The sequence below is a fragment of the Danio rerio genome, chromosome 6 (assembly GCF_052040795.2).
Source record: "Danio rerio strain M-AB ecotype USA chromosome 6, GRCz13ab, whole genome shotgun sequence".
NCBI classification, from domain to species: domain Eukaryota; kingdom Metazoa; phylum Chordata; class Actinopteri; order Cypriniformes; family Danionidae; genus Danio; species Danio rerio.
The window spans coordinates 13273513-13299575 of NC_141026.1; the positions used below are offsets into that span (position 1 = coordinate 13273513).

General features: G+C 35.5%; 1 protein-coding gene across 1 annotated transcript in view; it reads right to left on the bottom strand.

Annotated features, from left to right (window-relative positions):
- Positions 1 to 281: 281 nt before the first annotated feature.
- The window catches only part of gpd2 (glycerol-3-phosphate dehydrogenase 2 (mitochondrial)), a 77962-nt gene continuing 52180 nt past the window's right edge, over positions 282 to 26063 (bottom strand). The window contains 8 exon segments of the mRNA NM_001442041.1: positions 282 to 5434; positions 8429 to 8527; positions 11817 to 11895; positions 11978 to 12090; positions 17214 to 17372; positions 20075 to 20206; positions 20660 to 20835; positions 24764 to 24898. Coding sequence (NP_001428970.1) covers positions 5309 to 5434; positions 8429 to 8527; positions 11817 to 11895; positions 11978 to 12090; positions 17214 to 17372; positions 20075 to 20206; positions 20660 to 20835; positions 24764 to 24898 — 1019 coding nt within the window. The 3' untranslated portion in view covers positions 282 to 5308.

Genomic DNA, 26063 nt, shown 5'->3' on the forward strand with positions numbered 1-26063 from the left:
TTAATTTAAGAATTTTTAGATTTTTTGATTAGAAACTATAAAAAAAATAATAATAAAAAACAGTAAGAAAAGCAATTTTTTGCTGTGTACATACCAACACTGATGTGTTTTTCCAAATTGGTGTTTGTCGACTGTCAATTTTAGGCTCTGTCTGGGTGAGAGAAACATACGTGAGAAGAAGACAACACATGCTTCATCTACAACAAACATTATGTGAGAAACATGAAGTCACTGAACATAACAACAGTCAGTCACAAAATAAAGGCACATCCGAACAATGAGCAAGGCAACCAGATACATTTAATTACAGAATTGTGTTTCTCAGGCATTGCAGATTGATTTCCTCTACATTCTGTTTTCACAAAATATGAATCTCTTTCAATCAGGATCAGGCTGAAATTACATCCTGTCGGGACAAACAATAAATTAGATAAACTGCATCTGCTCTCATGTGTTAAAAGTCGGTGGTTCCTCTCTTACCCACAAACAAAACAGTGATCCTGGAAGATCCATGACAATCTTTGTGGTCGTTTTGCTTTAAAAAACATTATGTTAATGAACCAAAATGGATTATAAAATCACAGAAGCCTTAAAGTACAATACAATATTAAATTTATATCATCAAGCTTAAAGCATCCAACCTCATTAAAAAGCCGGTTCTGTGTTCTTAAAGATTGAACATAAATCAATAAAAAATAAAGTTAAAGACTGAGTTATTAGTGTATATTGGACTGTGCGTTTCGACATGCAAAAGTGACTTTTTAAAGGCACAGTTCACCCAAATTTGACTACTTTCATGTGGTTCCAAACAGTAAAAGACGACATTTCAAAGAATGTTGAAAACCAAATGGTATCAATTCTCATTGACTTTCATTTTAGGGATAAAAAGTCAATAGAATCCTATACAGTTTTCACACTAACATTTCTCTGAATATCTTATTTTTTATTTCCTCACATCAAAGAATCTCATGAAAAAAATGACTCTTTAAATTTGGAGTAAACTATAGTTATCCCTTTAAAAAGTAAGGCACGTAAGTACATTCCCTGTTATCCTCTATATCGTTTGCATCATCTATAATGTTCCATATTATTTCATGATGAATGGAAAAACAAATTGCTTGTTCAGGCAAGGATTAAGAAAAAGTTTTAAATGTTCTCCATTAAAACAAACACTCTTAAGTCTAATTATACCTGTAAAATTAGTTGAATCAGAGCTAATGAAAAGACTGGACACAACCTGATTAAGACAAAATACAACAACTGATCTGGATAAAACACAACTACATACACTCTTAAAAATAAAAGCTTTCAAAATGGAGTTTACATGTACTGTATGTTCTCCAATGAATATTTCAGTGCACAATTCTTAAGTTTTTCTTTTAAACAATCCTCAAAAGCCATTTCACTTTTAAGAACCTTTCGTGGAATGGAAAGTTACTTAAGATGTAATGGCTCCTTATAGAACCCTCAATGGAAATAAATAACCTGTATTTTAAAATGTGTTTATTACACGGCTCACTGAAATACCCAATTCTGATCGGCCAATCACAACATTCCAAGGTAAGTTATTCCTAGACAACAACTGCTGAAACTAATAAGACAAGCTTCCAGATTAAAAAAAAATACTGTAGTAAATACTATTGTGTTTTTGAATTATAGTAATGTGTGTTATACTGTATATACACAGTGCTCAGCATAATTGAGTACACCCCATTTTGAAAATAAAAATTTGTATCTATTTCTCAGTGAATATAGGCATTGTATTTTGGTGCATTTAAACAAAATCGGTTTATTAAACAGATATATTTATTAAAATATTTTGTCACAAAACATATATAGAAATAGAAAGATAATACAATTAAATTCAAGCAAAAAAAAAAAAAAAACCACCTACAAAATTTCTACAAAAAATTTTTTTTTTTTTTGCTTCTCTTGATTTTTTCTCTTTTTTAAATATTTGTATTTAATATTTTTCTATAACATAAATTTGGTTGTGCTAGTTTTTGGACCGTTATCGTAAGTTATTTTGTTAGATACGCTCCAGATTTGGCTTCAGTACAGAATAATCTAATGCATATACACAAATATAATATTGAAAAGCTTCCTATTCAAAACATGAATTTAAAACAGATTTGTGAGAGGAGTACTTATATATGCTGAGCACTGTATTATAGTATGTACAATGTTAATAAATTGTACAGCACAGCTACTGTAGAATTAACTACAGTGAACTGATAAACTAATAAACAGTGTGGTATACTTTCGTTTTTACTGTAGTAATCTGTGGTGTTTTGTAGTATAATATAACCTACACTCAAAAAATATATTTGCTGCTTGCTTAAACTACTTATTTAAAAATGAGCTGATTTAATACAATTATTGAGTTTTTTGGGGGGGACAATTTAATTGCTTATCTTCAATCCTCTTAAATTTGTAAAAACAAATAAGTTAACTTATTCGATTTGTGTTAGGACCACATGAAGGAATTATGTGGAAACCAGCATTATTTACAGTGTATAGTTGTACAAAACCAGTATTGTAGTTTGCTTATATTACTTAGAGCCATAGAGAGAGAAAGTTGCGACAACTCCATTGACTCCAATGGAACGTTGTTGTTGTTGTTGTTCAACAGCAATGGCGGATCATGGAGCCAGTCAATAATTCCCAGAAATTAGCACTTACAGCTGAGTTACAGCTGAAGACAGTTGGTTTTGCACTTTCGAAAGGTACAAAGTTTTCAACATTAAAATTGTGTATGTTTTAACGTTATCTACACTGTAAAAATTAAATGGCAAAAAGCCATGACAACAAATGTTTTATTTTTTTACGTTACTTGAACTTAATTTAATAAGTTAATCAGGTTTCAACATTTTTTTGTGGCTATACAAAGTTTAACAAAACATTTTTAGTCAGTTTGACTGATTTAGAAAAGTTAATTTGATTCAACTACAAATAAAAGGCAGTAAGAATTTGTTTTACAGTGTAACATTATTTAAATGAACTGAAGCACTTTCAAGTCGACATGAGTCACACCACGATTGATCATTTTGGACTTCCGTTGTCGCACCTCTCTATGGCTCTGATATTACTATAGTTGCTGTGCCATAGCAACTATAGTATTATCACAACAGCGTAATTTAAGTACTTAAAGTCCGCGTGAAACGGAAGTTGCTGAGACTTTTATTCCAGTATGTTAATTTAGTCCCAACTGAAACAGAATATTGAGTAGGGGCGGGGCTTTCTTTTTATGCATCATTCTCTCATAAACAAACTAAAAGTAATAAGGGCATGGTAAAGATTATTGTTATACAGTTGCTATGGATCTTTGATTAAAGATTACAGAAACAAACATTTATTTTCCAGTGAATTAACTTGCACAGATTAATTATTCACTTTAAATAAAAATAAACATTGTAAATTCTCATTTCATGTTGACTTCAAATACTATGGTATCCCAGCAGGCACACAACATCATAAGACGTTAATATTAGGTTAGATTTAGGTTGTAACGTCCAGTAACCAAATTTCAATGTCTAGCCAACGTCTAAGGGCAACTTTTTCTTTTATGTGCAATAACCATGTCAAATTATGTTGATATTTGGTTGATTTTAGGTTGTGCTGACAAGTGACCAAAATCCAACGTGTCATAGTGATAACATCCACACAGTCTCAAGATGTGACATGATTAGACATTGATATTTGGTTGATTTTATGTTGGACATTGAACATTGATGTCGGCCTGACGTTGGGTTCTAACATCAACCCGATTTTCGTTTCAAATCCATCGTCCCCACAATGTCAATACGATGTCATGTTGATGTCCTGTTGCTGCAGAAGTGTTATAGTACTAAATGTAATTTAAATGTAAATGTTATAGTATTTACTATAGTATTTTTCATATGGGCTCATCCGTGTACTACCAATCATCCTGACCATTAGTTAGTATCTTCTTATGCTTATATCTTTCATGGCACTGTTCTTGATTGTTTTAGTGCAATTCTGTGAATCAATTATACGTAGGTTAGTGTAGGCTGCATTCAGCCGCTTTTTTTTTTCTGCAAGCATTACATTTCATTAAAAAGTTAGTAAATTACTACAGCCCAGATCAATCTTTCGAGTGTAATGACTAGAAGCCGTGTAATAAGTGTAATAATGTACATCAAGGCAGTTGTTGGACCACCTAGATGTACAATATCCCTTAAATAATCAACATTTATTAATTAAAGAAAACATATAGTATAACAGAAATGATAGATTTTGAATAAATACATAAACATCAGGAGAGTTTGAAATAAGTAAAAGAAATCATCACTGTAGTTCAGCACAGTGACGAATAAGCAGTGTATAGTATAAAACTGCAAATAAATTTAAATATAGTGCATTATTTACCTCAGAAGACACCAGCAGCCCTTGAGCAACCTCACCACAATGTGTTCAGTAGCAAATCATTTGTGTGAATAAAATGGCACAACAGAAAGCTCAGTGGATAAAGAAACATTAAAGAAACAGTCTATTCATGCCTATCAGCCTAGCTGAAAATCAAAACAACAGAAACCACCACAGAAGTGCTAATGGTTTCCACTACACTCAAAAAACAACTTTTGCTGCTTGTTTAAACGACTTATTTAAAATGAGTTAAAACAACACAATTCTCAAGTTGTTTTAGGGACAACCTAATTGTTTACTGTTGAGTCCACTTAAATTTGAAAACAATTAAGTAACTTAATTGATTTGTGTTTGAATAACAAGAAGGAATTGAGTGGAACCCAGCATTTGTTTACAGTGCACAAATACTAAAACAATGCTATTAAACAATCAAAAACACTACATTTTAATGCTTTATGGTGCGTTTTGAGACATATTACATTGGGATTTATTTTAAAATAGATTAATAGAGAGCAAAAAAGATAAATAGAAAGCAAAAAATGCTAATAGGGACACAAAAGGCCATTAAAATTCAATACAATGCCTAATAAAGTCAAACTATATTCTATGATGGTTTCCATTGTTTTTTTTCCCAACATAGAGGTCACACAACATGGCACTGCATGCATTCAATAAAAAATATATACTCTTTCAAATATATTCTGCACTAATAATAACTTTTTCAATAATAACCATGCTAAAACAAATTCTTTTCTTTCAGAAAGTGATTGTAGTCGAAGGCAGCCAGCCGGTCGATTAATGACTGAAGAGGATGTGCTTGTGATCTGACCGGCGTGGGCACAGTGGTCAGCATTTTTTGGTGTTTATCCAAGTTTGCGGTAGGAGCCTCTGTCTGGTAGATGTTTGGGTTTGCCGTCGCGATTCAGACGCCTCCTCCGCTGCGGTCGACAGAGACGGGACCTCTCAGATCCAGGCCTTCCTCGGCCGTCTTCAATAGGATGGCCAGACGACTGTCGGAGATCTGACCTCTTTGAACCGCGCTCATGAGCTGGGCCAATCAGAGAGCAGAACACACCATAATCAAACTATCTGAAACGGGGCTCGGCAGCTTAATGGTTATAGCCAGATATCTACAGTACGATTTAAACTTAATAGCCGCAATTTATAAAAGCATTATCATATTACTGCTAATGTTATTGTATTACGGAGGCTTTAGTTTTAAAATTGAGGTATGTCTATTAGCTTTACTGGAGAGTTTGGACAAAAATGAAAACACTATCCTGCATGCATGTATAGTTGAAGTCAGAATTGTTAGCCCTACTGAATTATTAGCCCCCCTGTATATTTTTGTTTACCCAATTTCTGTTAAAAAGATTTATTTCAACACATTTCTAAACATAATAGTTTTAATAACTCATTTCTAATAACTGATTTCTTTTATCTTTGCCATGATGACAGTATGGTTAATTTTGGTTGTACGATTATCTGTCTGAGGAACAATCACGGTATCACAATTATGCATTCATTCATTTCAAAACACTACTAGCTTAGAAAATCACATGAAAACTCCTTATATTTTAAAGTGTTGTTAATTGCTGCTCAGTAACCAAATAATATAGCACAAAATATTAATAAAAACAAAAAATAGTCAATTTCTCTCTTTGCACTTAAAAATAAGTGAAAAAAGTTTTTGACGATTAAACAGAAGTAATAATTTTACACGGAAAATAAATGCCAGAACAATGAATGAATAAATAAATAAAAATAAGAATAAATAAAAAATTGTATTTGTTTCTATTTTAGATTTAACGTAAATCTAAGCTATATATTAGCTCATATTTAAATGAACTGTTGTTATCATCTGTGTTCATGCATACATACATAATCATTTTAATAATTTGTAATAATTCGTCTGACACATCTTTTTTTTTTTTTTTACATTGCATTGCCGCTACAGCAGTGCTTAATTTGTAACACATAATTCCCAGAACAATGCAAATAAAAATAAAAGTTACCGTGACCGACGTCCACCACACAATTTCAGTTTTCCCGGAACATGACTTCATTAAACGGTGATAGCATCACATTTCTGAACGGTCATAAATCGTATGAACAATCACTTTTCAGTTCACTATTATGTGCCAAGTAAAAAAAAAAATTAAATGGTTCACTCAGTCTCATCTTCTCTTCAGTCATATTTTCTGGCTTACTTAAGATCATTTTGCTTCTGTCTCCCACTATCCTGATCTATTCGTGCAGTTTTATCTTCTCAAGATTTCTTTTGATCAGGCTCATTATCAGATTTACTCTTGGTTTTAAAAAATGGAAATTTGTGTGACTGCCTCTTTGTCATTTTGAAAATACACATATTAAGTTGGCCACTATGCCATTATTCATTTTCGCTGCTCACTGCATGCGAAACAATCGGCAACCAATGAGAGTGATTGTGATCGTGACGTTTGCTTTACCTTGAGCATGGTGATTACCGTCATGTGTATGAGTGCACAACTACACAATCCACACAGCCTTCGCTTGCTCTCATTTACATTCTCTCTCTCTCTCTCTCTCTCTCACACACACACACACACACACACACACACACGTGCAGGTATTCACCACGCACAAGATAATGCCGGATCAATTAAAATAAATAAAAAGCGAAATGCAAAACACGAATATCTGACATTTTCCAGAACAGGATCCGGCAAGTTCTGAAGCACTTCAACTTTAACTGAAGCACTGCGCTACAGTGTGAGATGTTTTTAACTGTTTTTAAAAGGTTTTCCCAATATAAGCTTTGCACCTCAAATGGAAACAATGAACTTGCGCACAGAAAAAACACCTTATGTGAACAGCCCACTGCTGCTATGTGTCTCAGCCACAGTTAATCCTTTGTACATGCGTATTAACTTCACTGTATAAACTCTGAACTAGCGCATATAACTTTTTTAAATTGCAGCAGTTTTGTTCCATGAAACAGAAACTCTGTGTTGGGAAGCCTTTACGACTAATTAACCATGACAAACTAAAAAGCAGTTAATAGTGAATTTGGTTAATCGTTGCATTCCTAGATGACAGTACATAATAATTTGCTAGATGTTAAACTTTAAGTGCAATTTAAAGGCTTAATCAAGTTAATCATTCAGGATAGGGTAAATAGGCAAGTCAATTTTTAATGATGGTTTGTTCTGAAGACAATCCAAAAAGTATTGACCTTAAAATGCTTTCAAAAAATTAAAAACTTTTCATTCTAGCCAAAATAAAACAAATAATCCTTTCTCAAGAAGAAAAAAAATATTATCAGAAATACCTTGCTCTGTTAAACATCATTTGGGAAATATTTGAAATAAATAAATAAATAAATAATCACAGAAGGGGGAATAATTCTGACTTCAACTGTATTTTTATTCTACAGGTATTTTGTGTATTGCACAGATTTATTTTTCACTTGAAGACTAACATTGTGCGCTTGCAAAATAAATAATCAAGATTTTGATTTCATGCGGACTTTAATGATAAAATGCTCAGCATTAGTGCTGACTGAAGTACTTTGCATGTGGTTTGCCTTTAAGCATATTAAAAACAACATCTAAACAACATTAAAAGCCTGATTTCCACCACAGGGGTCTTCAAATGGACTTTGCATAAAGCCTAGGCTAGTTATTTAAAGGTTACCGGTTCAAACCCCAGAAAGGGTGATTATTACTTTTAACACCTCTCTCCCGACCCACATCTGTTAATCTAGTTCATGCTTCATTACGGTAAAAAGTACAGAATGGTGCTGGTAATTATTAATTAACTGAAACTCCAGAGACAGCAGATCAACTTCAGAGTCGTTCTGACGCGAGTGTGACATTTCAGAGCTACTAATCGCCATGTAGCGGCGGACTTATGACAAAACATGGATGTACTGACATGAAGATAACAAGCACTTTTAATTTTGAGGCTTTTTCACACCTATAGCTATGAATTCTGCCTGAAAACTAAAGCCACACCAAGACAAGACTGTGGTCTATAAATAGCGGAGTATGAGGGTTCGTACCTGCAGGAACTCATCCAGTTCCACCTGTCCGTTTTTGTTGAGGTCCACTTCATTGAGGATCTCGTGAAGAGCATTTTCGTCAATGTGAATACTGAGTCTCTGAAAACGCACAAATCGGTGACACAATTAGAATCAGAGAGGCAGCAGAAAAAAAATGTTAAAGGGATAGTTCACCCAAAAATGAAAATTTCTTCAACATCTACTGAACACAAAACAAAATGTTCTCTAGAATGTTGGAAAAAAGCAGCCCTTAACATCAATAGTAGGAACAATGTATACTATGGCTGTTCTTTGGTATATATTCGTTTGTGTTCGACAGGTGAAAGAAGCTCAGAGGGATTTGGAAAAAGCAGAGGAGTAAATGATGACATAATTTTTATTTTTGGGTGAACTGCCCCTTTATGGACTGCATGAGAACCAGAGATGATGAGAGCTAAGAGAATAACGGCTAATAAGCATGAGGGAAATTATTTAAAATTGTATCTTTGGTGATGAATACAGACATTTGCTTCATTTCTGTCTCTAAAGAATACAGTTAACATGCGAATCCCTGTTCTGCTCAACACAGAATTGTTGGGCGTTTTACTTAAAGAGACAATTCGAATTGGTTTGTACATAGTAAGTAGAGGTAATCTATAAAGTATGAAGAATGAAAATGAATTAACATTACACTTTTGAACAGTTTTATGTTTTAGCAAAAGTCTTATGCTGGGTTCACACCAGACGCGGCACGCGCGTCAAGCGCGAGTGATTTACATGTTAAGTCAATGCAAACGCGCGAATAGACATCCTGCGGCACAATGCGCGAATAACGAGAATTGCGCGGTGCGCATGTCGCGAATGGTGTGGCGCGAATTGAGCATTTTGCGCTCGCGTTCGAAAATCTGGACTTTAGGGGACATTCGTGCCGCGTTAACCAATAAGGAGCTTGGTCTTGTGGGGGCGTGATTGTGACGTATCGCCTGTTGTCGGTGTCCCATTGGAAATCCCCCAGCAAACACCGACAAGAAGTTTATCAAACTGGGCTGGGCTCAGTCAGAAGCACCGCTGAAAGCCTCCGTCAGCCAGGTTCAGTTTCTGGAGGAGTCTATGAGCTTAAAGAGCTGGATGCACCTCTGAAAGGATGTAGTGGACTCAAACACAGCTCTAAACGTATTGACACTGTTTATCATCCTTCATAAAGCACATAACAACTGTTATTTTCTTCATAAAATCCATGTTAGCCCTTTAGCTATGAAGCTAGAGCCACGGGGCAGACAGAAGCCCTGCCCATCACGCGAATCCGCATCTGTTCTGAAGTGAATTTGACACGCGAATGAAGCGGGGTTTGACGCGCAAATGAAGCGGGGTTTGATGCGCTAATGAAGCGAGTAACCTCAAATGTTCACGCGACTATTTACGCGCGAATAGTGCGATTTATCTGCGCGTTCCGCGTCTGGTGTGAACACAGCATTATGATGAGGAATTACAGTCCAGGCTCATTGGAAATCTGTACCTTAGCCTACACGTTGCACGTTTCAGATGACAAATATACTAGAGAGCGCTGTCTACATTTAAATTATTTTGAAATGTGTTACTCTGTATGTTATGTTTCATTGTACATTTTATGTTCAAGAGAAGGCGTTTTATGTTTACTTGCATAATTTGTGCATCAAATTCACTACATTCGCACTTCATATTCATTTCACAATAGAGGTGGATTTGTGTTATGGACGTGGCATCTCTCGGCCCGATGACTTTAGTTTCATTGTTACTGTAAATGGCTAACATTGATATTATTGAGAGAGTAGCTGTGCTTTAGAAAGGCTGAAAAACAGTGTATATTCATTCGGCGCCGTGTCTGAGTCCAAAAGATCCTTTCAGAGGTGCACCCAGCTCTGTGAGCTCATCAACTCCTTCAGAAACTATACCTGGATGATGACAGCTTTCAGAGGTGCTTCCAACTGAGTTGAGCCCAGTTTGATGAGCTGCTGTCTGGTGTCAGCAGCAGGTTTTCCTCTTGGGACATCAACAACAGGCTCTATGTCATAATCACACCCCTACAAGAGCAAGCTCCTGATTTTACAGCTATTTTTACAGCTACTGCTGTTTTTCCTGGAAGTCTCCCGTATTTCACACCCATCTCCCGCCACCCTCCCGTTTTGTTATTTCTGCCTGGAAAAGTCCCGTAATTCGTATGATACTTTGTTTTTACAGTTTCACAAAAATGTAGGCTGAAGGTTGTATTTCTAATGAGCCTCTTCTGGAAACTTTAATAATTTGATCAAAAATACTTTCAAAAAGTATGAAATATAAATAATGTAATTAGTGAAATATTAATCAGTATTTAGTAAAATATAACCATCATTTAAATATATATTCATTCATTCATTCATTTTCCTTTGGCTTAGTCCCTTTATTCAACTTATCCACAATATGTTTTTAAACAGCAGATGCCCTTACAGCTGTAACCCAGTAATGGGAAACATCCATACACACTTATTCACATATACGCTAGGGCCAATTTAGTTTATTCAAATCACCTATAGTGCATGTCTTTGGACTGTGGGGCAACCAAAGTACTCAGAGGAATACGGGGAGAACATGCAAGCTCCATCTAAATACAGTTGAAGTCAGAATTATTAGCCCCCCTGAATTTATTAGCCCCCCTGTTTATTTTTTTCCCCAATTTCTGTTTAATGGAGAGAAGATTTTTTCAACACATTTCTAAACCTAATAGTTTTAATTACTCATTTCTAATAATAGATATATTTTATCTTTGCCATGATGACAGTATTTAATATATTACTAGATATTTTAAAGACACTTCTATACAGCTTAAAGTGACATTTAAAGTCTTAACTAGGATAATTAGGTTAACTAGGCAGGTTAGGGTAACTAGGCAAGTTATTGTACTGTATAACAATGGTTTGTTCTGTAGATTATCGAACAAAAATATAGCCTAAAGGGGCTAATAATTTTGAGCTTAAAATTAAAAGCTGCTTTTATTATAGCCAAAATAAAACAAATAAGACTTTCTCCAGAAAAAAAAATATTATCCGACATACTGTGAAAATTTCCTTGCTCTGTTAAACATCATTTGGAAAATATTTTAAAAAGAAGAAAAAATTTAAAGGGGGCTAATAATTTTGCCTTCATCTGTGTGTGTGTGTGTATATATATATTATAGTATTGTTTTATAATGGTTAAGCCGAATGTTCAGCATAATTACAGTCTTTAGTGCCCCATTATACTTCAGAAATTGTTCTAATATGACTTAATATATAAAAGGTGAAATGGCCAAGATCATATGATAGGCATATTAAAGAAAAGTACCAGATTGTTGCACTATGAGATGTAAAAGCTAGATTTACACGACACTGTAACTGAAGAAGACTGTATAACTCACCTCTAGCACTTGCTGGACATCCACTGTTGTGATAAAGCCTTTGCTCTCCTTGTCAAATTTATAAAAGCGTTTCTTATACCTGTCAGTCGAAGTAATGAGATTATTAGGAGAGTGTGTCATCTGGACTATTGTATGGAGTTAAAGTCACTCATCTCATGTACCTGGCCACCTCTTGAGGAGTGAGTGAGATCTCGGTGGTCTTGCTGAGCTGTTCAGAGCGAGCTTTATAACCCATCTCCAGATACAGGAAGTTCTTCGCTGCTTCCAGCTCTTCCTGTAGACACACATACAAAAAAACACATTATGCTTAACTTTAATAGTATTTTTGACTAAATCATTTTTATTAAATACTGTGCAATGCAAGCTTTTAAAAAGACGTCTACTTCAGCAGAGGGAAGTTAAAAATGCAAGTCTCATATTGAGTCTCAAACATATGTTTGCACAGAAGTCTTCAAGGCACTAAATAAATAAATAATTTATTTGTAGGTCGCTTTGAATAAAACCACCAGCTATTGTTAAATGAAAATGTTATATGTAAATTCAAAATGATAAATATTAATTAAAGGGTCAGAAAAAAATTCTGTTTTCATTCATTCATTCATTTTCTTGTCGGCTTAGTCCCTTTATTAATCCGGGGTCGCCACAGCGGAATGAACCGCCAACTTACCCAGCAAGTATTTACGCAGTGGATGCCCTTCCAGCCACAACCCATCTCTGGGAAAAATACTGTTTTTTATTATTATTATTATTATTAGGTTTTAAATTAAATTATTTCCTTTAAAAAAAAATTGACAGATTTTTTATTTATTTTTACTCAACAGCCTTCCAAAATACTCATAACTAAATCTTATAAAAAAAAGAGTAAAAATACTGAAATAATTGTTTATTTTTAAAGAAGTTTATGCTTCCCAAGACTGAATTTATGTGATCAAAAATTGGATAAATAGTTGTAGGAATATTGGTAATAGTTAGGTAAAAATGGGTAGAAAATTGTGTAAATTGTGCAAAAATAATAATATTGTGTAAATATTATTATAAACTGAAGTAACTTTATTTCTATTCAAATATATTGTACAACTCTAAATCAGAAAGAAGTTGGGACAGTATGAAAGGAAAAAAGAAAAAAAAGTGATTCCAAATTTACTTTTTAAATTTGTATTTAATTGCATACAATATGAACAAAATATTATATGTTTTGTCAGGGCAACTTTTCATTTATAAATATTCATCCTTTTATGTTATTCAGACCTGCATCACATTCCCAAAAATTGTCCGGAGTCCTGGCTGCAGAGGAAGAGGATGCAGGTACTTGACTGGCCTGCCTGCAGTCCTGACCTGCCTCTAATAAAGAATGTGTGGCGCATTTTGAGGTGCAAATTGTGACAACAAAGACTCTGTAATGTAGTCTACCTTAAGACTTGTTTGTGAGAAGAATAGGGCAAAATTACACCTGAAACACTTCATCACTTGGTGTCTTTAGTCCCTAAACATCGTTTAAGTGTTGTAAAAATGAATGGCAACATTACAAAGTGGTCTCTTCCAATTTTTTAAAAATGTGTTGCAAGACACAAAATAAGAATACATGTTTAAAAATAAATCAAAATCATGAGGAACACATTAAATAATGTTTGTTGTATTGTCTGCAATGAAATACAAGTCAAAGTAAATTTAAAAAACACTGCTTTATTTTTTATTTCTATACTCTCCCAAATTTTTCTGATTTGGGGTTGTAAAATGTATTCAGTATTTCAATCTTAAGTGTCACATGATGTTTTATAAATAACTAATATGCTGATTTGTTGTTTAAGAAATTATAATTATTAGTAGCAGTAGTTAAAAAAAGGTTAAAATGTTCAAAAGAATAAAGGTGGTGGACTGAGCTACAGCAATATAAAAATTAAAATGGCTCCGCAAGAATGCAATAACTAAGTGGCAGTGAATTATAATACAATATTTATAATCCTTTTAAACTTCCCATTTATAAAAGAAGTCTGAAAAAATAAAATAAAATAAAATAAAAAAAAAATTCCACAAACCCATATTTGAAAGAGACATCTTTCAAAAATATTAAACAAAAATGTATTTATTGTATCTAAACTGTATATACATTTAAATGCATAAATTTAAATGAATTTTTATTTTTAGTCTATTTAAATTCAGACATGTTGTATATGTGATAGCAGCTCCGTATATTATCACACACTGATATATTTCCAGCAAAAGATGAAAAATGCAATAAAAAGAATTCAAACTAGCCCAAATTCAAAAGTCTGACTTTGCAGAGCTGTAATTCACCTGCACTGGATCAGGTCTCTCAGCAGAGCACTGCGTCTGTGTTCATACATGTGTGTATGTGTGTGTGTGTGTCGGGTGTGGTGCATCAGCATTGTGAGCAGATCTGAACGCTCAACTCATGGGAACAGAGCAGAATCAAAGCTGCACACTGATCGCTGCTATTATTAGTGCTTCTGTTTATCAGACAGGAAACCCTCGACCAACGCGCAAAAGCTGGAGTAACACTATCACCCGCTAACAAACACTCTACACACACACATTTACAAACACTGCTGCGAGCTCAGACGTAACAGTCATAGTCATGCAGAGGTGTTGTGCAGGGCGTTCATTGTACGACTGAATTGTGTTCTTATCGTAAACTGGAGACTATTTAAGAGTCCAGCTAACAATAGCTGACGTCTATCATTCATTAGTGGTTACCTAAATTAACCTGGCTGAGACCTTTAGCTTTTGGGTCGGGAGAAAAAACTTAAAAATGTTGGGTTCAAGGTAAAGGGTAGAACCGTTTTTTTTTCTTTAAATTCAGGAATAAATTCAATACATAATAGAAATATATATTTTTTTAGCATTTTAATTGAGATGTTTGTGGTCAGTGTGACAGAAGGCAATATTAGCATTCGCTCATTTAAATGTTCATGAATTTTCAGATTTTTTAAGAGCTATTTTTGTCTTTGGGGTTCAAAGCTACACTGTGTCGACGTCACATGTTTGGATGTGGTAGATAACATCAGTGCAGTTGATGATGCGTCGATGTCTCATAAATATTCATGAGCCTTTGTGTCCTTATCCTATGAGAAGACATCTTGCCTAATTATTCATGTCAAATTTCCTATGACAGACACTGTCAAACTGTTTATTGAAAGTGTGAGTGTGTGTTTTTGATTTGTAACTCGTGCTGGGTGTAAAGCATTACAAGTTATGTAATAATATTACTAGTAACGAGTAAAGTAACGCATTACTTTAAAAAAAATAAGTAATAATATTTGAGTTACTTTTTATGTAATTGTAACACGAGTTACTTTTAAGTTTAATTAATCAGCTTTTAAATCATTGCAGAATTAAAAGTAGAATTAAAATTAAAGTAGTCGCAATGAATTGTGCAGTCAATGAAAGAATGTGTTCATTTTTTGAACGCATCGAAGAAGGTGATTGTCTCAATGTACAGTGATCTTACCCAAGACAAATAGTACAAAAGTAGCAAACACATTGCTTTAAACTTTCTATAATCTGTATATACGGCATGTATAGCACTGGAGTCAGAGACATTAACCTAAAATATAACATTATCCTAAAACTTTTTATGTGCTTTAATTTAGGTTCAGTTATACAGTGCTGTGTTATTTGCTAAGCTCCTGTATTTAAAAAAAGAAGGGAAAAAAACAGCCAGGTATCAAAAAGTAACGCAAAAGTAACTCAAAAGTAACACAGAAGTAACGTAACACATTACTTACCATAAAAAGTAACTAAGTAACGCGACTAGTTACTCTTTGGGGGGAGTAACTCAATATTGTAATGTATTACTTTCTAAAGTAACTTTCCCCACCACTGCTACCTACACATGATGTGATGCATAAACACATGATAAAAGCTATCCTTTCTATGTTAAAAGGAGTTATTGTACTAACCACCCAAAACATGACGTTTAAAGTTTCTATTTTAGGGAGATTTCACACCTGTGAATCGATTCAGTTGTTCCGAAACAGGGATTAAAATTGTTGCATTGTTGCTCTTTGCTCTTGGTGCGGTTCGCTTTCACACTGCAAAGTTTCTAAACAGGCCAAAATAGCTAAAACAAGTCATGTGCGAGTAAACTCTCCTCACATTGGTCAGAGTTTTACAGTTTATTTTGCAGAGTCCATCCTGGAGTCTCTTTGCATTTACGGGAGACTCCCGAAACTTCCGGGAGACTTGGAATGTCTGGAATGACCTCCCGTCTTACTCATAATTCTCTCTTCATATAGCTGTATATATGCTTATACATATCCATAATACACTGTGATATAACTGGGCTCGGATCGTATTGGTTTCTCACTACAATCGCTCCGCTCCAGAGTTAGTTTCAACTGAGCCTAGACCACCTCATTCAAGCGATCTCGGAGCGATTGTTTTGGCGCGGATCCGAGCGCGATTGCTGGATTCACATATGCCAAACAGACCGCGCTAACTGGGCAAACGAGACAGGTTCCGAAACAAAAGTCTAGGTGTGAAAGCACACTTAGAAAGGGTTTCTATTTCTGCGATGTTGTGGCTGAACAAAAAACATAAACTACTATGATAATGATCACCTCAGGTGCTGATTATGTGCTTAACACAGTGGTAAATGTTACCATTACCAGTTTGAATACTATTTTGTACCATTTATTATTCTGCTTTTCTGAAAGGCTCAATAAATAAGATTTTTTACATTAAAATATACAAAATCCCAAATAGTGCTATATTCTTTGCTGACTTATTCACTTACATTATCCAAAAATGTTTTGAAGAAGCTTCAAATGCAAAACAATAAGCAATTTTACCTTGACGAACAGAAGTGGATGACTGTGGAACAATAAAAGCTCTGCTGCTTTCATGCTGCGTCATTCTCGTTTCTCATAAGCAAATACCACTTGATTTACTGACTTTCATCCCAACTCTGCTTCATACAGCCATGATAATTAGATGATAACAAGTATTGAATTCTTTAGCTTATACATTAACATGATTTCTGCAGGAGTCCCGTAGGATGTAATAAGGATCAAAACTCCCATAATTCCACATTCAGTCATAGACGGCTTTTCTAAATTGTTGCTCGGGTTTAGTGAAGTGAACGGGCAGGCGGGCCAATCGGTAAAACTGGTTGGGTTCAGGGAAAGAGGAGGGTGGGTCAGCCGATTGGCCGGTTGCGCAGTCAATCATTCGGTGAGACAGACAGCAGCATCTGGTGGGTTGATGCCAGAACAGCGCGGGCGTGAATGGCACTCGCCAGAGACATTCAAGATACGAAAAAGTAAAATTTTTTTGCAATATCACCCAGTCCTAGATTCTGCTTTAATTTAAAAACCCACACATAATATTAAAAAAGATTTCATTCTAATAAAAAACACCATAACATAAACTACATACTTTCTTCTTCTGCTCAGTCCACTGCAGTTCTTTGCCCATGATCTCAACAATGCGTGGCAGAGCCTCATCCGCAGCCTGCACGTTTAGAAAGCCCAACCTTGTTCTGCGAGAAATCACATCGATGGCTGTACACGCATACTCCTTTATAGCATACTGCACCTAAAACCAGACAGAAATCACCATTTTCAGTTTGGAAGACGATCAGATGTCTTTGCATTTTTAAGTTGGCTGAATAATCTGCTATAATTTCAAATATGAGCTACAGCTTTCAAGGCGACAGTGAGTCTTGCTTAGTTTTAATGCTGACATTTAAAGTAATTGATCCTTTGCTAAGCTTTGCCTCTGAAGAAATAACACAGGAATAAATTAGAGATTTCTATGAACAGCAGGATTTTCAGGAAAATGGTAAAAGGTAATAATTTTTTTTTACACTTCAGTCATATGAGAAGAGTTAAATTACACAGAAATGTGACTAAAACTGCATCAAAATGCAGTCAATTCAAAGTGATTAGAATAGATAACATTAGTGTACATTAATAATGTTTCTATTGTAACTGTTGGTCAACTGTTTCACCTGTTTCGGCCGTCACTTTAAAACACACAGCTGCTTGGTTTTAATCTCACTGCACTGTTGGCAATATGCTATGGACCTTTTTTGCCACCAAAAAATTGTAACTTTCACCCCTAAAATGACACACATTAAATGACAAAGCATGAACTTCTGAAAATGTATTTAAATATTTAGAAAAAAGACAATATACCACAATTCTCTAATTGCTATATGTCACCACATGTGACCAGTCAACAATGCTTTAATGTATTTTTGGGCAATTTATGCAAAATTGTGTTTGAATTATTTACAAACTTAAATCTTCTCACATTAAAATTACTATAGTCAGGGCTTAATTTGTGCCGAAACAAACTGCATTCAGCACCTCTGAAATCTGATCTGGCTACACAACCCCTATCTCCCCGCTCTTCACTTTCTTCTGCGACTCCCCAACCCTTTTCACTTTCGCCCGCAACACAACCCCTCTCGCCCTGCTCTACACTTTCTTTTACGGATAACCAACCCTTTTCACTTTCGACCGTGATACAACCCCACTTGCCCCGTTCTTCACTTTATTCTGCGACTCCCCAACTCTTTTCACTTTCACCCGTGACATAACCCCTCTCGCCCCGCTCTACACTTTCTTTCACGACTAACCAACCCTTTTCACTTTCGTCTGCGATACAACCCCACTTGCCCCGTTCTTCACTTTATTCTGCGACTCCCCAACTCTTTTCACTTTCACCCGTGACATAACCCCTCTCGCCCCGCTCTACACTTTCTTTTACGACTAACCAACCCTTTTCACTTTAGTCTGCTATACAACCCCACTCGCCCCGTTCTTCACTTTATTCCGCGACTCCCTGACCCTTTTCAGTTTCATCCGAGACACAATCCGCTCTCGCCCCGCTCTTCACTTTCTTCCAAGACTACCCAACCCTTTTCACTTTCGTCAGAACACAACCCCTCTCGCCCCGCTCTTCACTTTCTTCCTCGACTCCCTAACCCTTTTCACATTCGTCCACGACACAACCCCTCTCTTTCACAACCCTTTTCTCTTTCGTCGCGACACATACTCTTGCCCCTTTCTTCACTATCTTCCATGACTCCCCAACCCTTTTTACCCCCACCTCCCACCCCCCTTACTTTTGGCCAGTATTACCCTCCCACCCCTTTACATTTACTTATTAAAACTATGATGTTTAGAAATTTGTTGAAAAAAATCTTCTGTCCGTTGCAGGGGGGCTAATAATTCAGACTTTAACTGTATGTGTGTATGTCCTGGTCCTCCAGGTTGGGGGTTGAGCATTGGGCTAACAACCCACCTCTTAAAACTAGATATAACGAAACACTATTATGGTGCAGCTAAATAGCAACTCCAATATAAATGGCCCTGGAAGTAAGTAAGTAAGAAAGTATAGCCATTTATGGTAAATATTAAAGTGTTAATGAACCATACAATAGTAAAGTACTTAAATTAATCTGTTGTGGAAATGCTGTAGTTGTTGTGGTAGCATAACAACTAATATTACCCAATTTCTAAACAAACTACAGTACACTGTTTTGTGTTGCAAACACTATAATACACAGGGGTCAAACTCAGTTCCTGGAGGGCCACAGCTCTGCAAAGTTTAGTTCCAACTCTAATTAAACACACCTGATCAAACTAATTGAGTGCTTAAGGCTTGTTTGATACCTACAGATGGGTGTTTTAAAGCAGGGCTGGAACTAAACTCTGCAGGGCTCTGGCCCTCCAGGAATTGACTTTGACCCCCTTGCTATAATATATACAGTGCTCACCATATATGACTACACCCCTCAAAAATCTCTCATTTAAATTATTATTTTGTATAGGATGCTTTACAATATTATATTTGTGCATTTACATTAGTTTAGTCAATACTAAAGCCTAATCTAAAGCTAATCTATCAAAATAACGTATGATAATGGTTCAAAAATTATTAAATACATACACAGCAAAAAATATATACAATTTTTTTTAAAATGCTGTAGTTTGTAATTGGTTTTGGAATACTTTGCATGAATTTAAATATATTATTTTTCATTTCTAAAGATAATTTCTAAAATATTATTTTAATAAATATATCTGTTTATTAAATCTGTTTTGGTCAAATGCACCAATATATATTACCTATATTCACTGAGGAATGGATAAAAAGTCATTTTCAAAATGAGGTGTGCTCAATTATGCTGAGCACTGTACATTATAATACAACTTTAGTATTTACTACAAATTACTATAGTATGTTTTCAAATGGGCTCCCTGAGGTGTATATTTCAGAGTGCTTACCTCACTCTCAATGTAGGGAAATTCAGAAACAAGGCGTTTCCCCACTATTGGCCATCTCTTGCCCGTCACCTGTGCCATCTTGGCCACTTCAAACGATCTTCCTCCATAGGTGGCTGCCAGGTGCTGGGCAACCTGTGAGTGACAAAAATAAAAATCTTTTATTATCCATGAGTCATCAGTCAACTCTAAGGTTTTGAACATGTTCACTCAGCTTGTCAGGATCCTGTTGTTGTTTTCTTTTGGTCGCAGCTCTTTAACTAGCTTACAAACACTTTTGCTTCATTAAGCGTTTGGACAAACAAACACGGCCTCGTTTACTTCGATTCGAACTCTTCTTTTATATCTCTCACCAAAGGTCAAGTGCTGTCAAAAATATCTGCATGCTGACCTTTTTAAATATGCTGGCAAAACAACATTCATGGTAGCGCTATGGCTCCATCAAGCTCTCGCGCGTCCAAACAAGGGGTTGCCAGACTTTCTCCCCACCACTGAATCATAAGGGACTGAAGCGTTATGGAGCAGTTTGAACCAGCTCCAAAGAGCTCAGACTGGCAGAATGCTAAGTAGTTAGTCTTCAAAACCCACCTCGTTTTCAAGCCCGTAGTCTTGAACCAAGCGTATATACAGGGTGGGAGTCCAGTCCTTCCCGCCCTCCAGCGTCAGACCGACCGTCCTGCTGGGTCCGGCTGAGAGGTTATGAGCCTTTATGGCCGCATCAAGTGTCTCCTCAGCCATCGAACGATAGGTTGTCCACTTCCCACCTACAGTAAACAGAGTGCTATGAAACCTTGATACAACCTCAGCTGAACACTTATTACTCAGTTGTAATGGCTTATTACAAATTAATCTAGTGTATTTTTTTATTATTTTATTATTAATTAATAATTATTTTTATATTATTTTATTATTATTTTATACAGCTGAAGAAAGAGATACACATCACATTTAAAACCATATGAAAAATGCAAGGCACGTCACTTCCAATATAATCATGCCTCTCGCGTGCTAAGCAACCATAAGCTATACTCTCAGAGAAGCCACCACAGACAAACCCTTGCTGTAGCTCTGATACATTTTTTAAATTAAAATAATTCAAAAGTGTTATGGTTTTTGGGTGCTCTGGGTGCTCTGTGGTTGTCTGAGGTAATTAGTTATTTCTGTGATGTGAAGTGGGACACTGACAGTGGAGGTGCGGATCCAAATGCAGGGTTTATTATGCAGATAATGGTAAGGCAAGCAACAGTCAACACAGGAGCAAACAGATGTATACGAGCAATCCAGAGCTGTGGTCAATAAACAGGTAAATGGTCAAAAGGCAGGCAGCAGACAACGTAAAACAAACAAACAAACAAACAAAAGAAGGTGAGGGTCAAAACCGGCAAGGCAAGGTAAAGAAAATACGTTGAAATGTTCACAAAAGCAAAGTGTGTGTGCTGTATTTACAATGTAAACAATCATGATCTGGAACAGATGTGTGTGTGTGGTGCATGACTGGAACTTGTAGTCCATATACCAGCAAATTTTATAGTTCTTTAGCGATCTGCCAGAATTAGATTGCTAGTGATTGTGACAACTACTAAGATGTGTAAAATCCACAATGTGAAGCTGATTGTGAAGCTGATGCTGGTTGTTCTTATCATCTGACTCGCGGTGCACTTGCAACATTCAAAAAAGTGTCGATGTTTTAAATTCACTTTGCTGTATGTGCGCATAGAAAATGCATGTGGATTGCACGTGACACAAATCTCCATTTTAAATAATGAACTTGTGCGTGCAGAAGATATGATTTAGCTTAATTTTGTTTTGTAAATGCTTCTTTAATGATTAGAATATACTGTACATTCATTCATTCATTTTCCTTCGGCTTAGTCCCTGATTTATCAGGGGTTGCCACAGTGGAATGAACCGCCAACTACTCTAGGATTTGTTTTATGCAGTGGATGCCCTTCCAGCTGCAACCCAGTACTGGGAAAATATATACCATACAAAAACATTAAAAAGCTGCAAGCACTTCGCTATCATGTTCATATATTTATACTTACATATTTACTATTTATTTATTACATATTTATTTAATATTATTTACATTAGGGCTGTGCGATTCATCAAAATTGAATCGCAATTGCGATTTGAAACGTTACAATTAGCTAATCGCGAGCGGCTGTAATATGAAATATATATGTATTATTTAGTTTCCACTGCCTAGAGCAAAAGCGTGACTGTCATCTGTGTGTGATAGTTTTACTAGCCAATTGAGTGAGCACATCTTCATTCTGCCCAATCAGAATTGCGCAACCGAACTATGAGGAATGCCCACAACAAAACAAACAAACAGGAAAGCACAAACGAGTGACGAGTGCGGGATGATGAAATTTGAAGCATTAACAGACAAATTAAAATAATATTAATAATAAGAAAAATAGGACATTGGTAATATGGGAATATTTCGGTTTCAAAGTCACAGACCCCGAACAAAAACAGGTCATTCTTATTTGTGTTTACTCTAGAGAAAAATTAGTGTTTAATTTTGGAACATTTAAAAACTAATTTGAATAAATGTTTAAGTAAGTTAGTATCTTTTCAATTTCTTTTTTTAACTAACACTCATTGCATTTTAGCTCGTAAGAAGCTACAGATTATACAGAATATTGAGCAGCAGCTTGACTACAAAATTAAATCGCAATTAGATATTTTCCCCAAAATCGCAAAGCCATTATTTAAAATACCATAAGAAATCAACAGAGTATTAAAATTATGTGTTGATACCAGATGTGCGATTAAAGCGAAATTTCCCCCACTGGAATTTTCTTTCTTTAAAGACTTATTTACAGTGTTTTTTTTTTTTTGCCTATGATAGGACAGTTTGTACATAGCAAAGCACAAGCAAAGTTACAAAGAGAGAGGGTTGACAAGATCAGTAAAGGTCCGCAAGCCAGTACTCGAACTCTGGCACTTCCCACAAGGATATCAGCGCTGAACTGGACTTTTATTTCTGACATGATATGCTGTCAAGTCAGTGGGTACAAGACAGAAATGTGATGTGGAACTATCGTGTTAAAGTCAGCTAATGATGTGACAAAAGGCAAACTTTTTTTAAGAACGTGAATGTAAATATAAACACAAGATTAAGAGTTACACTTCTGATCAAAAGTTTGGGGTCAGTATGATTTTTAAATGTTTTAAAATAAGCTTATCCTGCTTACCAAGGGTGCATTTATTTAAACAAAAATACAGTACACATTGTAAAATTGTGAAATGTTATTGCACTATAAAATAACTGTTCAAATGTAGTTTATCTTATAATTTAATAATTTATTCCAGTGATTTTAAAGATGAATTTACAGCTTCATTACACCAGTCTTCAGAGTCGAATGATCCTTCAGAAATCACTCTAATATTAATAATAATTATTAACATTATTATTATTATTATTATTAATGGAAATATTATTAAAAGCAATAATGACTAGAGTAACAATTTTATTTGAAACTATGTACAATAAGCAGTTATTTAACATTTTAACAATTTTTTTTACATTTAATAAATGCCACCTTGATGAACAGAATAGTTTTCCAAAAAAAAAAAACATAAAAAAAAAAAAACTGACCCTAAACTTTTGACCGGTAGTGTACATGAAACACATTATTAGTTGTTAAAAATGCATATTATCACTAAAAACTTCTGTGAAACTTCCCATCTTTGAAGTTGATCTTTGTTTAAGGCCGTACTCACACTATGTAAAGTTGCATCAAACTGGGCCAAGGCACGTTTGTCTCTTCCCCCCTCGTTTTGTACTCACACACAAGCGTACCACGTCAAAGCCCAAGTGAACCGCGCTCAGCCAAGTGAACCAATTCAGCGCACTCACACTTCTCAAACGATCCGGGAAACGCGCCTGGGCACGGTTCGGATAGCATAGTGTGAGTGCGCCCTAAAGGCTGTCAGGCATTTCCCCCTACCAATCCAATCTTGAGTGACTTGAGTAAATATGCAAAACAGAGGGTAAATGGTTGAAATAGGACCTTTCAAAATAAAAAAAATAGAGATACAGTATATTGGTGGCCATGTCGTTATCGGCTGATAAAGGCTATTTTAAATGTTATTGCTATCAATCCAATATCAAAATTTGACCAATATCTTTAAGCCGATAGATTACTTAATTATACAGAACTGCCTGCCTTGCACATGGGTGGGTGAAACTTGCTCAGTGCACTAATGGAGCTTTCACCACAGTTTATTTCTTCAAAGTCCGTCCTTTCTTTGTGTGGTATTGCTGTGGGTTAAAAACTCAGTAAGTAATCATTTTCCTTACTATTGTAGATATGTTAGCAAAATCCAAATCTAAAGTGTTCTGTATCGGCCCAAAAATCTGCATCGATGCATTCCTTATGAAAAAATATGCAGAAAAAAATAAGAGCAGCGTGAAAACAGCAGTTCAGAAAGCATCTGATGACAGAAATATGGAAATGATTGCACCAGCTCTGCACTTCTCACTCCAGTCATGTAAGGTTATAAATATAGCACAATAGACTGCTTTAAAGAAAGAAGTTTTATTAAACAAAAGCCCAATTTTTAAAACAATTAAAACTGCGACCTGATGAGAAATAACGCATTCATTTAAAAGTGTTCACAAACTTTTTCACAGCATTCAAAACTGTCAAATATTTCTTACAAATTAGTGGCACTAACCAGCAATTGTGATGAGCCCGCTGTCGCTGACGTTGACGATGTGGTTTCGACAGATGGACTGCGTGTCTTTGGAGCTGGGGTCGGTGACCAGCGGACGAATACCACTCCAGGCCGCCAGGACATCCCCTCGCCGCACTGAGAACCAGAGAAACCACAGACACTGACCGTCTCTGACAGCTGACGTGTGTGTGTGTCGTGTATGTGATTGACAGGGCTACAATAGGCCACGCTACAGTGCTATATTCATAACTGTTAGTATATACACATGACAATGTTGTCTATTTTGTTTGATAAATGACCACAGGGGAACTTAGGATGCAAGACTGTCTGTAAAAAAGTTGCTTTGTTACTTTGTTAAACCAACAAACCGTTACAAGACCACCATGTACGGGGCCAGAGTCAATTTCCCTATTGTGGTGACATCTCAAGCATTAATTATTAAGAGGGAGTTGTGTATTGATCCGCGGTACACCTGCCACTGTAATATGCAGGTTGATATTTCTGAATGGGGGGAAAAACAGAGACAGCACTCTCATTATCAAAGGGCATCTCTGAAACATTTATGACAAGGCGAGGGAGCTCTGCAGACAGCAGACTTGGGAGACCAATAACACACACACACACACACACACACACACACACACACACACACACACACACACACACACACACACACACACACACACACACACACACCTTGAGTCTAAATGAACCTCAGCAATAGACCGCTGGGCTGTCGAATGCATTCAAGTAATCTAATTCTCAGGGGGAGTATTCAGTCCATTTTCCAAGCTGTGGAATGCACTGAGTTCTCCAAGAGTCACGATCACTACACCTATTAGACAAAACTAAGCCTATATCATTTATTTTTACTTTATTTTTTGAAAGATTTTTTGATTGAATTAATACTTAACCCTTAATACACTTCATTGAACATGTACACATCACCTATTTCTTATACCTACAGGTTAACTGTTTATATATAATAACGTTAACTGTTAAAAGCTATTAGTTATTAGCTAATACTATAATTACATCTATTTCATTTACGTTTAGTTTACTAATCAAAATTATTAGCCCTCCTGAATTATAAGCCCCCTGTTTATTTTTTTCCAGCAATTTCTGTTTACCAGAAAGAAGAATTTATTGACATTTCTAAACATAATAGCTTTAATAACTCATATCTAATAACTGAAATAAAACATGTAAGACTTTCTCCAGAGGAAAACACATTATAGGAAATACTGTGGAAAAAATGTATCGCTTTGTTAAACATCATTTGTGAAATATTTGAAAAAGA